Source organism: Cervus canadensis, chromosome 7 (assembly GCF_019320065.1).
Source record: "Cervus canadensis isolate Bull #8, Minnesota chromosome 7, ASM1932006v1, whole genome shotgun sequence".
In the NCBI taxonomy this organism is placed as follows: Eukaryota; Metazoa; Chordata; class Mammalia; order Artiodactyla; family Cervidae; genus Cervus; species Cervus canadensis.
The window spans coordinates 25,874,052-25,886,603 of NC_057392.1; the positions used below are offsets into that span (position 1 = coordinate 25,874,052).

Consider the following 12,552-nt stretch of genomic DNA (forward strand, 5'->3'; position numbering starts at 1 on the left):
ACACCCTGGACTTCCTGCCCGGCCTCTCAAACCAGGACAGGGTGGCAATTTCTGGTGATATCTCTCGGGCATCTTTGGGATGAACACCAGCCCAGCCCTCCTCTGCTTTCCTGTCCTGCCTCAGGCAAAGCCTGGAAGTGGGCTGACCATGGTTACCAGCATCTCAGCAGACAGAGTAACAGCCTGGAAACAGACATGGATATTGTCCATTTCACAAAGGCATCCAAAAGGTTTCTCCCTGGATTGCAAAACAAACCCCACTGACCAAACTCCCAAGTCACTGTTTTATTCAGCTGTCATTAAACCACCACATAAATACATAGAATAAATACAAAACCAGCAAGGATTACTTTTAAGCCTTTGGTATGGAGATCTTTTCTCCTCTTCTTATTTCCCCCTTTCGCTGCGTTTCTAAGCCCCCTTCCTCAGGTTCACATGATGCCTTTGGACACCAGAGCAGTCAGAAGTAAACCAGGTGCTGGAGGTCGGGGGGTGGGCCTTGAATCCATCAGTGGGCAGGCTAGGTCCTTGCAGCCTCTTGGGGGGAGGGCATTCCAGACCCCAGGGTGGGGGCGGGGGAGGGGAGACAGACCCCCTTCCCCGGCGGGACTCACACATATTCCTTCAGCCTGATGATGCTGGTGCAGTATCACCTGGTACAGTAAACTGCTGCAGGTGGGTCTTGAACCCATCAGTGGGCAGGCTAGGTCCTCACAGCCTCTAGTGCGGTGGGGAGGGGGGGCACTCCAGACGACGGTGGGTGGGGAGACAGGACCCCCCTAGGGCGGGATTCACACATAGTCCTTCAGCCTGATGCCTTTGGACAGGAAAGCAGTCCAGAAGTAAACCTGGTGCACGTGGGCCTTGAATCCATCGGTGGGCAGGCTCGGTCCTCGCAGCTTCTCGGGGGTTGCGGGGTGCGCTCCGGGCGACGGAGGGTGGGGTGCGGGGGGAGGACAGGCCACTCCCACCCCCAGCTGGGGGAACTCACACATAGTCGTTCAGCCTATACCCGCTGTGCGAGGCCGACACGGCCGAGGGGGCCCGATTGTCCTTGTAGGCGTCGGGGGGCCGGTAGGCAGGCGCGGGAGCCCCGGCGCGGTTCGCCGCGGCCCGAGGCGGGGCCCGGGTGGGCGCCTCCTCCTGGCAGGCCAGGCAGAGCAGCGTGCCGCCGATGAGCGACAGGGCCGAGGCGATGAAGCCGAGGTAGAGGGCCTGCCCGATCTCGAACTTCATGCCGCTGGGCAGCAGCGGGTTGTAGAAGTTCTGCACCACGTCGTGGGTGGTCCAGGAGACGGCCACCAGGCAGAGCAGGCCGGCCAGCAGGAAGAGCGCGCCGCCCAGCGCGGCGCACGCTGTCTTGGCCGGGGTGCCTTTGGCGCAGCGCGTGCACTGCATGCCCACCACGGCGCTGGCGCACGCGGCGCCCGACAGCAGGCAGGACACCACCATGAGCGCGCGCGCCGCCTGCAGGTCGCGGGGCAGCGCCAGCAGCGAGCGGTAGATCTGGCACTGGTAGATGCCCGTGCTGTGCCACACGCACTCCATCCACAGCCCCTTCAGGTAGGACACGGCCGTCAGGATGTTGGTGCCCACGTGCGCCGTGCGGCGCCAGTGCGGCAGGACGGTGGTGATGAGCGTGCCCGCCAGGCCCAGGAAGCAGAGGAGGAAGCCCAGGAGCTGCACCGCGGTGCTGGCCATGGCCTCGCCGGCGGCTGCCCGCTAGCTCGGGTGCCCGCTGCAGTCCTAATGAAGCCGGGAGGCGGGGCGGGGAGACAGGAAACGGGTTAAAGATTATCTCCAGGCATGCCATTTCTGCCCCCGAAGGCCAGATTTCCATAGGCCGTTGGTGCCACGATTAACATATTTAAAAAAAACAAATAGCTTCTGAGACTTGATTGGGTGCAAGAAGAGCTGCTTCGTCTAAGCTTCCCTAGAAGGCCAGAGCTAGAAGGAGCGAGGGTCCTCTGCCCGGCCTGCGCTTTCCAAGGACCCCAGGGCCCCCACTTGTCTCAGTGCTTATGAACTGCACGTGGGAAGTTCTGCCTTAAGTCTACCCTCAGACTAGGCTGCTGCAGACTCACACTTTGTTCTATTTGATCAGTGATCCACTAAGGTTGTTAGGGATACCCTGGGGGCTCAGAGGGTAAAGAATCTGTCCGCAGTGCAGGAGACCCGGTTCGATCCCTGGGTCAGGAAGATCCCCTGGAGGAGGGCATGGCCACCCACTCCAGTGTTCCTGTTTGCAGCATCCCATGAACAGAGGAGCCTGGTGGGCTACAGTCCACGGGGTCACAAAGAGTCGGACATGACTGAGCGACACTCATGTACTTATTCGAGGTTGCTAAATCAACAAATGGACTGATCATTGTTACCAAATGGACTCCTAAGCCTGTGCTGCCTATGACTTAGAAAATAGCTTAGACTGCCTGTTAGGATGAAACATTTCCTGAAAGTGGGAGGCTTCCCTGTGTGCTTGGGAAGGGAGGGGGTTAGCACCCTGGGTGGGTCAGATGCTGCCTTCCAGAATCCCAAGCATGACCTTAGAGATCATCCCCTGATGCCAGGGGACAGGAACAACCAAGGCATCAGCTTCTTAGCTGCTGCGGCCAAGACCATAAACCAATGACCTTCCGATCCAGGCAGGGCACCTCTCCTGACACCACTCTGAAGAGGGGTGGGCTTGTTACAGACAGAGGCTGCAACCTGGCTTTCAGATACAGGGTGGGGGCGTGCAGAGCCATTTCATCTTCATTAGGAAATCAATTTTCATTAAATTAATTCCTTGTCTTGCCAAATGCTCAATCCCTTAGTTTCCTTCTGTTTTCACTTTAAGACGATTCCTAGAACTGCCTGTTAGAGGGTTTGCATCTGGGACACTTCTGCGTGTGTGCATGCATGCTAAGTCACTTCAGTCGTGTCTGACTCTTTGTGACCTCAGGGACTGTAGCCCACCAGGCTCCTCTGTCCATGGGATTCTCCAGGCAAGAAAACTGGAGTGGGTTGTTAAGCTCTCTTCCAGGGGACTGTCCCCACCCAGGGATTGAAATGGAGCCTCTGATGTCTCCTGCATTGGCAGGTGGGTTTTTTGTTTGTTTGTTTGTTTGTTTACCACTAGTGTCACCTGGGAAGCCCCCAAAATGTGCTAACCACAGCAAAATCTCAAACCTTTCTTGGGGGCAAGGACCCAGCACGTGTGTAGTATGCAGTGGCAGGCATGTAGAGGATACTCAGGAAATACTGGGAGGGAAGAAGGAGAGAGAGGGGGCAGGGGAGGGAGAAGAGAGGAGGGAAGGGAGGAGGGAAGGGAGGAGGGAAGGGAGGAGGGAAGGGAGGAGAGCAAAACCACCCAAGTGGACACCCCAGCTCCTCCCTCCCGCCGGGAGCAGCGTCAGGACAAAAGAGAATCAGGAGTCCTGCACGCAGGGCCATCCCCACCCTCTGGGTGACTAGGGGCCTGTCTTTAAAATGAGGGAGCTGCTGTGACAACCTCAAGGGCTGGGAGTGGGTGGGGGGTGGGAGGGAGGTTCAAGAGGGAGGGGACATATGTATACCTGTGGCTGATTAACGCTGATTATGGCAGAAACCAACACAACGTTGCAAAGCAATTATCCTCCAATTAAAAATAAATAAAACAAATAAACCATTAAAAAAAAAAACCCCAGCAACGAGGGACTGGACTTCATGGCCCCAAAGTGTCTTCTGATTCTGAAGGGAGGAAAAGGGAAGGGTCTCAGCTGGTGACAAGTCACTTCAGCAACCCAAACTGGTGAGAATTCAGAAGGCACCCCCCCCTCCCCAACCGTCTTCCTTCTTTCTCAGGGCAGTTTTCTGCAATTAAGCGCAGAGAGGAAGCAGGGAGCAAAAGTGGGCTGAGAGCAAGTCTCCCAAGGCCATTCCTCCTGCGAGCTGTCTTTGGGGTCCCCCAGGGCCTCTTGGCTTTAATCCTTGGTCTGTCGTAAAAAAATCCTCCCACTAAATCATGATGCAGGATTGGGTTAGTAACAGGTGATGCTTCCTCTGGGGACCTCAGCAATAATCTTGCTGGATTTAAAAATCTATGCCTAGAGGTGGGAGGAACTGGGAGATGGGGCTGGACACATATACTCTATTTTTAGTATGTATAAAACAGAAAATAATGAGAACATACTGTATAACACAGGGAACTCTGTGCTGATCTAAATGGGAAGGAAATCCACAAAGAGAGGGGATATATGTATATGTAAAGCTGATTCATTTTGCTGACCAGTAGAAACTAATGTAACATTGTAAAGACACTATACTCCAGTAAAAATTAATTTAAAAAAAGCTATGCCTACATACATGTCTTAGCATTGTTGGAAGTAATCTTAGGTCTGTCCTGGAGGGGTGGGGTACAGGAACAAGGCTGGGGGTTTTGCTGATGTTAAAAATGACTATTTGCAATAAATGCTGGAGAGGGTGTGGAGAGAAGGAAGTCCTCCTACACAGTTGGTGGGATGTAAATTAGTACAGCCACTATGAAGATGTTCCTTAAAGAATTACAAATAGAGCTACCATAAGAGCTTGCAATCCCACTCCTGGGCATATATCCAGAGAAAAACATGATCCCAAAGGATACATGCAATGCTGATTGCAGTACTTTTTACAACAGTCAAGACAGGAAAGTAACCTAAATGTTCATGGACAGAGGAATGGATAGAAAAGATGTAGTGTATATAATGGAATATTAGTCAGCCGTTAAAAAGAATGAAATAATGCAGCTTGCAGCAACTTGGATGAACCTAGAGACTCATACTGAGAGAAGTCAGACAGAGGAGAAATATCGTATGACAGCCCTTATATGTGGAATCTAAAAAGGAATGATACAAATGAAATTTTTTTCACAGAACAGAATCAGACTCACAGAATTAGAGAACAAATGTACGTTTCCAGAGGGAAGGATTGAGGGAAGGGATAGTTAGGGAGCTTTCTGATTGACATATGCACACTGTTGTACTGAAAATGGATAACCAACAAGGTCCTACACTGTAGCACAGGGAACTCTGCTCCGCGTTATATGGCAGCCTGGATGGGAGGGGAGTTTGGGGGAGCATGGATACATGTTTATGTATGGCTGAGTCCCTTCCTGTCTACCTGAAACTACCAGAACATTTGTCTGTTAATCAGCTACCCCCCAATACAAAAGAAAAAAATTTTTTTAATAAAATGAAAATAAATGACTGCTTGCCCAGGACCCTCCTGTTCTTCACTCACGCCTCGAGCTGATCGACCACACGCATCTGGTTATGTGGCTGGCTTTCCTTTGGAAGCCTTCTTCCCTCCATTTGGCAACTGCCCGCTCTGTGCAGCTGCTGGGCTTGCAGTGGTGGGATGGGGGGTGGGGGAGACCCCCCCAGTCCTGCTGCCCAGGGAAGGGTGGGGGCCAGCTGACTCGGGGGTCGCTGCCAGGGAGGCAGCGGGGCCTGAAGAGGGGGCCGCTCTGATACAGGGGGCCAGAGCCGATGAGCGGAACAGCAGCTGTTCCCTGCCCTGTTTTGCACGCGGGGGGCCTGGGTGCAGGAGTGAAAGTCCATTTTCTGGCCTGGCTAGAATTTTCCCTGGTTTACTTCCTCCCTTTTGAATTCAGCAAGACTGAAGTTAGAGTGAGGGTTAGCAGGGGTGTTATGAGTATGTCCCCTGTAGCCGACTCTCTCCGCCCCTGTCCGAAGACATCTTTCTACAGTGGTTCAGGTGGCCAGGGTGGGGGGACTTTCAGTGCTGAAATCGGGACAGTCCCAGGCAAACCAGGACGATCAATTCCTCCAGGGAGTCTGGAGGCTGGGGACTTCTCCAAATAACCTCAGAGATCCTCCCAGTAACCCCCAGAGGCCACCTCCAGCCTGGTGGCTGCACTGTCTGTCCCTGATCCCGAACCTTCTGAGGCTTCTCTGGGCTCCTGCTTGTCAAGGTCAATCACTCAGTATCCAGAGCCTAAAGAATGTGGCATGAAAGCTAAGCCTGCTGACCCCACTGGTCGAGGGAGGGGGACCGGGAGTTTATTGGACTTCTAAATATTTATGGAGAGCAAGGACTGCTAACTTTAGAAACCATTAGGTTGCTATATTTAAACTCCTGCTAGCAGGAGTTGCTAATTTAAGAAGTGAGTGTTAATGAGCCCCCAACTCCCAGACCCCAGATCTCCACCCACTTCCCCTGGTGTTACCAGCAGCTGCTACTGGTCTTAGCTCATAATTCAACTTCCCAGCCCAGCCACTTTTCACTGTGGGGCCCCTGGATGGAAAAACAACCTCAAGTGAATGAATCTCCTTGGAAACCGCTCATCTTGGAGCTTCAGAAGGGAGCTTGCCCAAGCATGGCCTCCCAGGCAGGCGGGTGTGTAGAGAGGTCAGCTGGCCTGCAGTCGACTTCACCCAGAGACTACCCTTTTCCTGCAGATGTGTGCATGCTCATAGAGAGATGTGCATTTGGGACAAATACGGTTCTAAAGATCAGGTTCTGAACAGCCCTTGACCAGCTGGATGGGTGGGGCTGCATTTAACAAGAGGACGCCTTCCCGGAAGAAACACTGGGCCCTGGGTTGGGGTTCACAGCCCTCGAAGCACCCTCCTGGCCGAGCAGTGTGGCTTTAGTGACACACGTGAGCAGGATTTAGGGCCAAGCTTCCTAGCGGCTGCTTCTTGAGGTGCTGCGTTGGCAGGATGTCTCGTGGAAGACATAAATGCCAGGTTGTTGTTCAGTCACTAGGTCGTGTCAGACTCTTTGCCACCCCATGGACTGCAGCCCACCAGGCTTCCCTGTCCATCACCATCTCCCAGAGTTTGCTCAAACTCATGTCCATGGAGTCGGTGATGCCATCCAACCATCTCATCCTCTGTCATCCCCTTCTTCTCTTTCTCTCAATCTTTCCCAGCATCAGGGTCTTTTCCAATGAGTCAGCTCTTGGCTTCAGGTGGCCAAAGGACTGGAGCTTCAGCTTCAGCATCAGTTCTTCCAGTGAATATTCAGGGTTGATTTCCTTTAGGATGGACTGGTTGGATCTCCTTGCAGTCCAAGGGACTCGCAAGAGTCTCCTCCAACACCACAGTTCAAAAGCATCAATTCTTTGGCGCTCAGCCTTCTTTATGGTCCAAGTCTCACATCAAACCTGACTACTGGGAAAACCATGGTTTTGACAGGTCTGTTGGAGAAAACCAGGTAATGGTGGACCTCTCATCGCTGGCCATGTGCAAACATACATTGGAATCTTCCAGAAAAGTCTCATGCGTGGCATTTCCTAAGTTTATTTGACTGGAGACATCCTCCCCCCGATTTTGCCAAAGGACAGCTTAAAGTCAGATCACTTCGGCAAGTGAACTTAGAGGGTGGAATCTGTTGAAAGTTTAACGGAGCAATGATGATAGAGGGTTGATTTTTTAAAAGGATAATTTTAATGTTGGGGGAGTTGAGTGAGCACAAATAGGAGGGCCAGCAAGACGCGCTGATGTGCCCCCGGAGAGTCTCAGGGAAACCCAGGGCTGTAAACTGATGTGAAAGTCTGTGAAGGGCAGCTGTGAAGTGCAGCAGAGTGACTGTGGCCTCTTACACTGGATCTGGTTTTATGAGCACCGCATCTGAAAGGCGAGGGTTTTTTTTTTTTTTCATATAAACTTTTATGTTGTCTCCTTCCTCTGTTGTCTGTGAGCTACATTTTTTTTTTTAAAGGAAGGAATTAAAAAAAAACAAAAACAACAAGACAGGCGCCCAGAGCGCATGGTGGGTTTCCTCCCCGCCCGCCTGGACCCCAGCTGTGTCAACTTTGGAGCTGGCCTCTGAATTAGGTCATCTCAACAGCCCTGGCCAGTGGGGGAGCTTCACCAGGATGAGGGACGCGCAGGTTGTTTGCCCGGCCCCTGCTCCTGCTTCTTTACTGCCCCGGCTCCTTCGGCCCCTTTCGTGAAGAGCTCTGTGGCGGACACAGGTATCCTTTGTCCTTTCCCCCCAGCACTGCTGAAGAGCATGTCAGTCCTGGAGCAGAGGCCATGCAGGTTATACCCGGGATGCCGGGGGCGAGGCAGGCATGTGCAAGGTTCTACACCCCAGGACCACTGGGGCCTTCCTGCCTCAGTGAAGAGCTGGATGACTTGAGCTCTTGCACCTCATTTCAGCTTCTGACCGCCCTGCAGTCACAGCGGGTCCACAGCCAGTTGAGAACAGGCCACCCCCTATAGGACTGCTCCACGGGTTCCTGACACTTGTCGGATCCCCTGAGACAGCTTGGACTTTGTTTCCTAGCACTTAATCAGAAAAATGAAGAGCTGCCTTTCAAGCACAGTGGTTGCTGGACTCTGAAAGAATGCTGAGTTGCCCCAGCTCTGATGTTCAGCAATTAAAGAAGTCTGGTTCAACCAACTGCAATGTTGAGAGGGGTAGATTGGGAGTTTGGGATCAACATGTACCCACTGCTATATTTAAAATGGATTACCAACAAGATGATTGCTTCTTGGCGGGAGAGCGATAACAAACCTAGACAGTGTATTGAAAAGCAGAGACATTACTCTGCCGACAAAGGTCCATATAGTCAAGGCTATGGTCTTCCCAGTGGTCACGTACAGTTGTGAGAGCTGGACCATACGGAAGGCAGAACGCCAAAGAATTGATGCCTTTGAACTGTGGTGCTGGAGAAGACTCCTGAAAGTCCCTTGGACAGCAAGGAGATCAAGCCAGTCAATCTTAAGGGAGGTCAACCCTGAATATTCACTGGAAGGACTGATGCTGAAGCTAAAGCTCCGACAATTTGGTCATCTGATGTGAAGAGCGGACTCATTAGAAAACACCCTGATGCTGGGAAAGATAGAGGGCAGAAGGAGAAGAGGGCGTCAGAGGATGAGATGGCTGGACGGCAACACAGATGTGACGAACATGAACTTGGGCCAACTCTGGGAGACGGTGAAGGACAGAGAGGCCTGGCATGCTGCAGCCCAAAGAGTCCAACAAGACTGGGTGGCTGAGCAACAACCAACAAGGACCTACTGTATAGCACAGGGAACTCTGCTCAGTGCTCTGTAATGATAATCTAAGTGGGAAAAGAATTTGAAAAACTGACAGATACATGTATATGTATAACTGAGTCACTCTGCCGTATACACCGGAAACTAACACCGTATTTAACAACATCAACTATGCACGCACGCTCAGTCTCTGAGTCACGTCCAGCTCTTTTGTGACCCCATGGACTGTAGCCCGGCAGGCTCCTCTGGACTTTTCCAGGCAAGAACACTGGAGCGGGTTGCCATTTCCTACTCCAGGGATCTTTCTGACCCAGAGATCGAAACTGTGTCTCTGGCATCTCCTGCCTTGGCAGGTGGGTTCTTTACCACTGAGTCAACTATACTGCATTATAAAATAAAATTATTTTTAAAACTGTAATATCCTTCCTGTCACCCCAATTAGACTTCATTATAGCTTAGATATTTCATAAATGCTAAACCTTGGGAAATAAAAAGTCCAGGGAAATTTGGATTCATTTAAATGAGCTACATTAGCCAAACTACCCAACAGGAGAAAAGAAAAAGAACTTTTATGCACTATTGGCATGAAATAATTCCAACCAGTAATTCTTAAATCACATGCTGGATGCTTGCTACTTCATAATGTGCAAAGGGAGGGGATCTCTTTCCTAGAAACTTAGGTATTCTCCAAAGGTGCTATTTTAGTACATCTTTTTGTGCAAATATGTCAAAATTATGACAAAGTGATCAAGCCGTACCTTGGAAAAACCATTCATATTCATTTAGGATGGGCTGGACTGTGGGTTTTTTGGCTCTAAAAATGAAGTTCCCTTCATTAGTATTCCAAGCTTTCTGTAACTTTCCTTGGGTTATTTTTCAGACTGGCAGGCATCTGTATTTTAAGCTTATGAGGACTTTTATGCCATGTACACACTGTGTGGAAGAACTGGAACCTTTCCATAAGAGGCAAAGACAGAAGAATTATATAATTAACTTATGACTGCTCGGATAGTTGATATTATTCAGGAAAACCGATGTGAAATATCTTGCTCAAATCATATAGACATGACAGTTTATAGATGAAAACTTCCCCTCTATTTTGGATGAGTAAAGAAAAATCTGTTTTTTCATAACAAGAGCTGGGTTTGGGGAAAATCCTGTGTTAATACGAATAAAAGTCATGGGATGTGGTTAAATGCTTGCAGCAGCCATTTTCAACTCAGCGAGGTTGAACAAACCATTGATTTAGTGAAATCTACAAGCTTAAGTTACCATGACCATAAAATCCTAAACCGTTTCCCAGGAGGCATTATCTCTCTCATTTCAACTCACCAAATTTCATTAGAATCCATTAAAAATGTAGTAGATCAACATGTTTAAAATGATATGATTGAATTTCATTTAATAAAATACCCTGGTGCTTCTGCATAGCTTTTTTTTTTTTTCCTGATAAGATAGTTGTATAGATCGGCTATGTTGTTTTCATTTTTCAGGGGACAGGTGACTAAAAAATCTGCCATACAAGGAAAATATTAGAAAAGAAAAAAAAAAAACAAAAAAAACAAACTAATAGGTTATATGGTTATTTTCAGAAGTGTTAAATGATTAGATAGCTTCTAGTGTGAGTATTCTCTAGGAAAGCTTTGTGTAAGAGACACAAAGGGTTGCACTGTGTTCCCCACAAAGGTATGTTGACGTCATATGTATGTGTGCTCAGTCACTTCCGTTGTGTCTGACTCGGTGACTGCAGGGACTGTAGCCCGCAGGGTTCCTCTGTCCATGGGATTTCCCAGGCAAGGATACTGGAGTGGGTTGCCATGCCCTCCTCCAGGGGATCTTCCTGTCCCAGGGATGGAGCTTGCATCTCCAGCATCTCCTGCATGGCAGGTGGGTTCTTAACCCACTGAGCCTCCTGGGAAGCCCCATAGCCCCTAACACCTCAGAATGTGACCTGATTTGGAAATAGGGCCATTACAGATGTAACTTTTAGTTAAGATGAGGACCTATGGAGTAGGGTAGATCTTTAAACCAGTAAGACTGGTGTCTTTATGAGAAGATGAAGAAACAGGGATGACACCATCTGAAGATGGAGGCGGAGATTGGAGTGATGCTGCTACAAGCCAAGGACAGCCGAGGATGACCAGCAGCCGTCAGAAAGGAGGAGAGAGGCCTGGAACAGACCCTTCCTTTGTGGCCTTCAGAAGGGGCCAGCTGACTGCTTGATTTTTGGACTTCTGGCCTCTAGAACTGTGAGAGAATACATCTGGATTGTTGTAAGCCATCTAGTTTGCAGTGCTTTGTTAAGGCAGCCCTAGGAAACCAACGCGGAGGATCACTGAATGGCAGCCTGGGGAATTACAGGGGAAAAAAAGAAACAAACACCCACGTCTGAATATGAGAAGTGAGTTCCCTTCCAGAGCAGGCACTGAGCAGGGTCTAATGGCTTCACGTCCCAAAGTGCAGAGGACAGAATCCAGGGAGAGAGAGAACACAGGGCAGGGGGAATTTGGAAGCCCTTCTGTGGTTGTAAAAACTCAAGAGCGAGTGCCAACTACAGTAAGTAACTCAAACGGCGGTCAGATGACTCAGCTTCTCCAGATTGGAAAAGTGCATGAATCCACTGATCCCACAAAGAGTTTGGGGGGCTCAGTTCTTCACTTTTGTGTAATTGGCTGGACTGCATCCAGAGACATAGCAGACATTTTCAGCCTGCATGTCTGGTTTTCTTAAGTCAACATGTCTTGGTTTCATAAACCATAAAAACCCAAGTTTGGGGTCCAGGCCAGATTTGGATAAGACAGCTCCTATGTTGTCCAGGCTTTCTCTTAGAAATCCAGTAGATCTCAGATGGACCTCCTTTTAGGACTTACATCAAAACCTCCATGAACAAGATAACTATCTAATGGATTCTGTAAACTTGAGAAAATGATTTATTTGAGTGTTGAACGGGGATTCTATAGCAGTGACTAAAAACGTGGTGTTAAATGAAAACGTTAAGACTGAGATTTACAAATGATAAATTAAATACTGCTAAAAAAATGATGTTTAGGGCTTTCTTAGTGGCTCAGTGGTAAAGAATCTGCCTGCCAATGCAGGGGACACAGGTTCTATCCCTGATCCAAGAAGATCCTCCATGTTGCTGAACAACAAAGCCCATGAGCCACAACTATTGAGCCTATGCTCCAGAGGCCCGGAGCTGCAGCTACTGAAGCCTGTGTGCACTAGAGACCCTGCTCTGCAATGAGAGAAGCCACCACAATGAGAAGCCCGAGCATCACAGCCAGACAGTAGCGCCCACTCGGTGCAACTTGAGAAAAGCCTGAGCAGCAGCAAAGACCCAGCACAGCCAAAAACAAATACGTTTTAAAGAATGATGTTTAATGCACATTCTCTGTAATGTGCACGGGTGCACAGAAGCTGGGAGTTGTTAATGATGAGGGTAAAAACAATCACAGTTCAGCGTTCATGATGTTCCAGACATGGGCTACGTGCTTTCACTGGCCTTAACTTAATCTTTCAACAAATCTCCAATGTGCATGGCATCCTTGTTTACAGACGGAGAAGCTGAGGCTTAGCAAGGTTA

The 12,552-nt window shown here is 49.6% G+C and overlaps 1 protein-coding gene across 4 annotated transcripts in view; it reads right to left on the reverse strand.

The window, feature by feature from the left end:
- Window positions 1–270: 270 nt before the first annotated feature.
- CLDN14 (claudin 14) overlaps window positions 271–12,552 on the reverse strand; it is an 80,118-nt gene continuing 67,836 nt past the window's right edge. For all 4 annotated transcript variants that reach the window (XM_043474701.1, XM_043474698.1, XM_043474699.1 and 1 more), the window contains one exon: window positions 271–1,746. In XM_043474701.1, the coding sequence (XP_043330636.1) occupies window positions 988–1,701 (714 nt within the window). In that variant the 5' untranslated portion in view covers window positions 1,702–1,746 and the 3' untranslated portion in view covers window positions 271–987. The remainder of the gene's footprint in view (window positions 1,747–12,552) is intronic.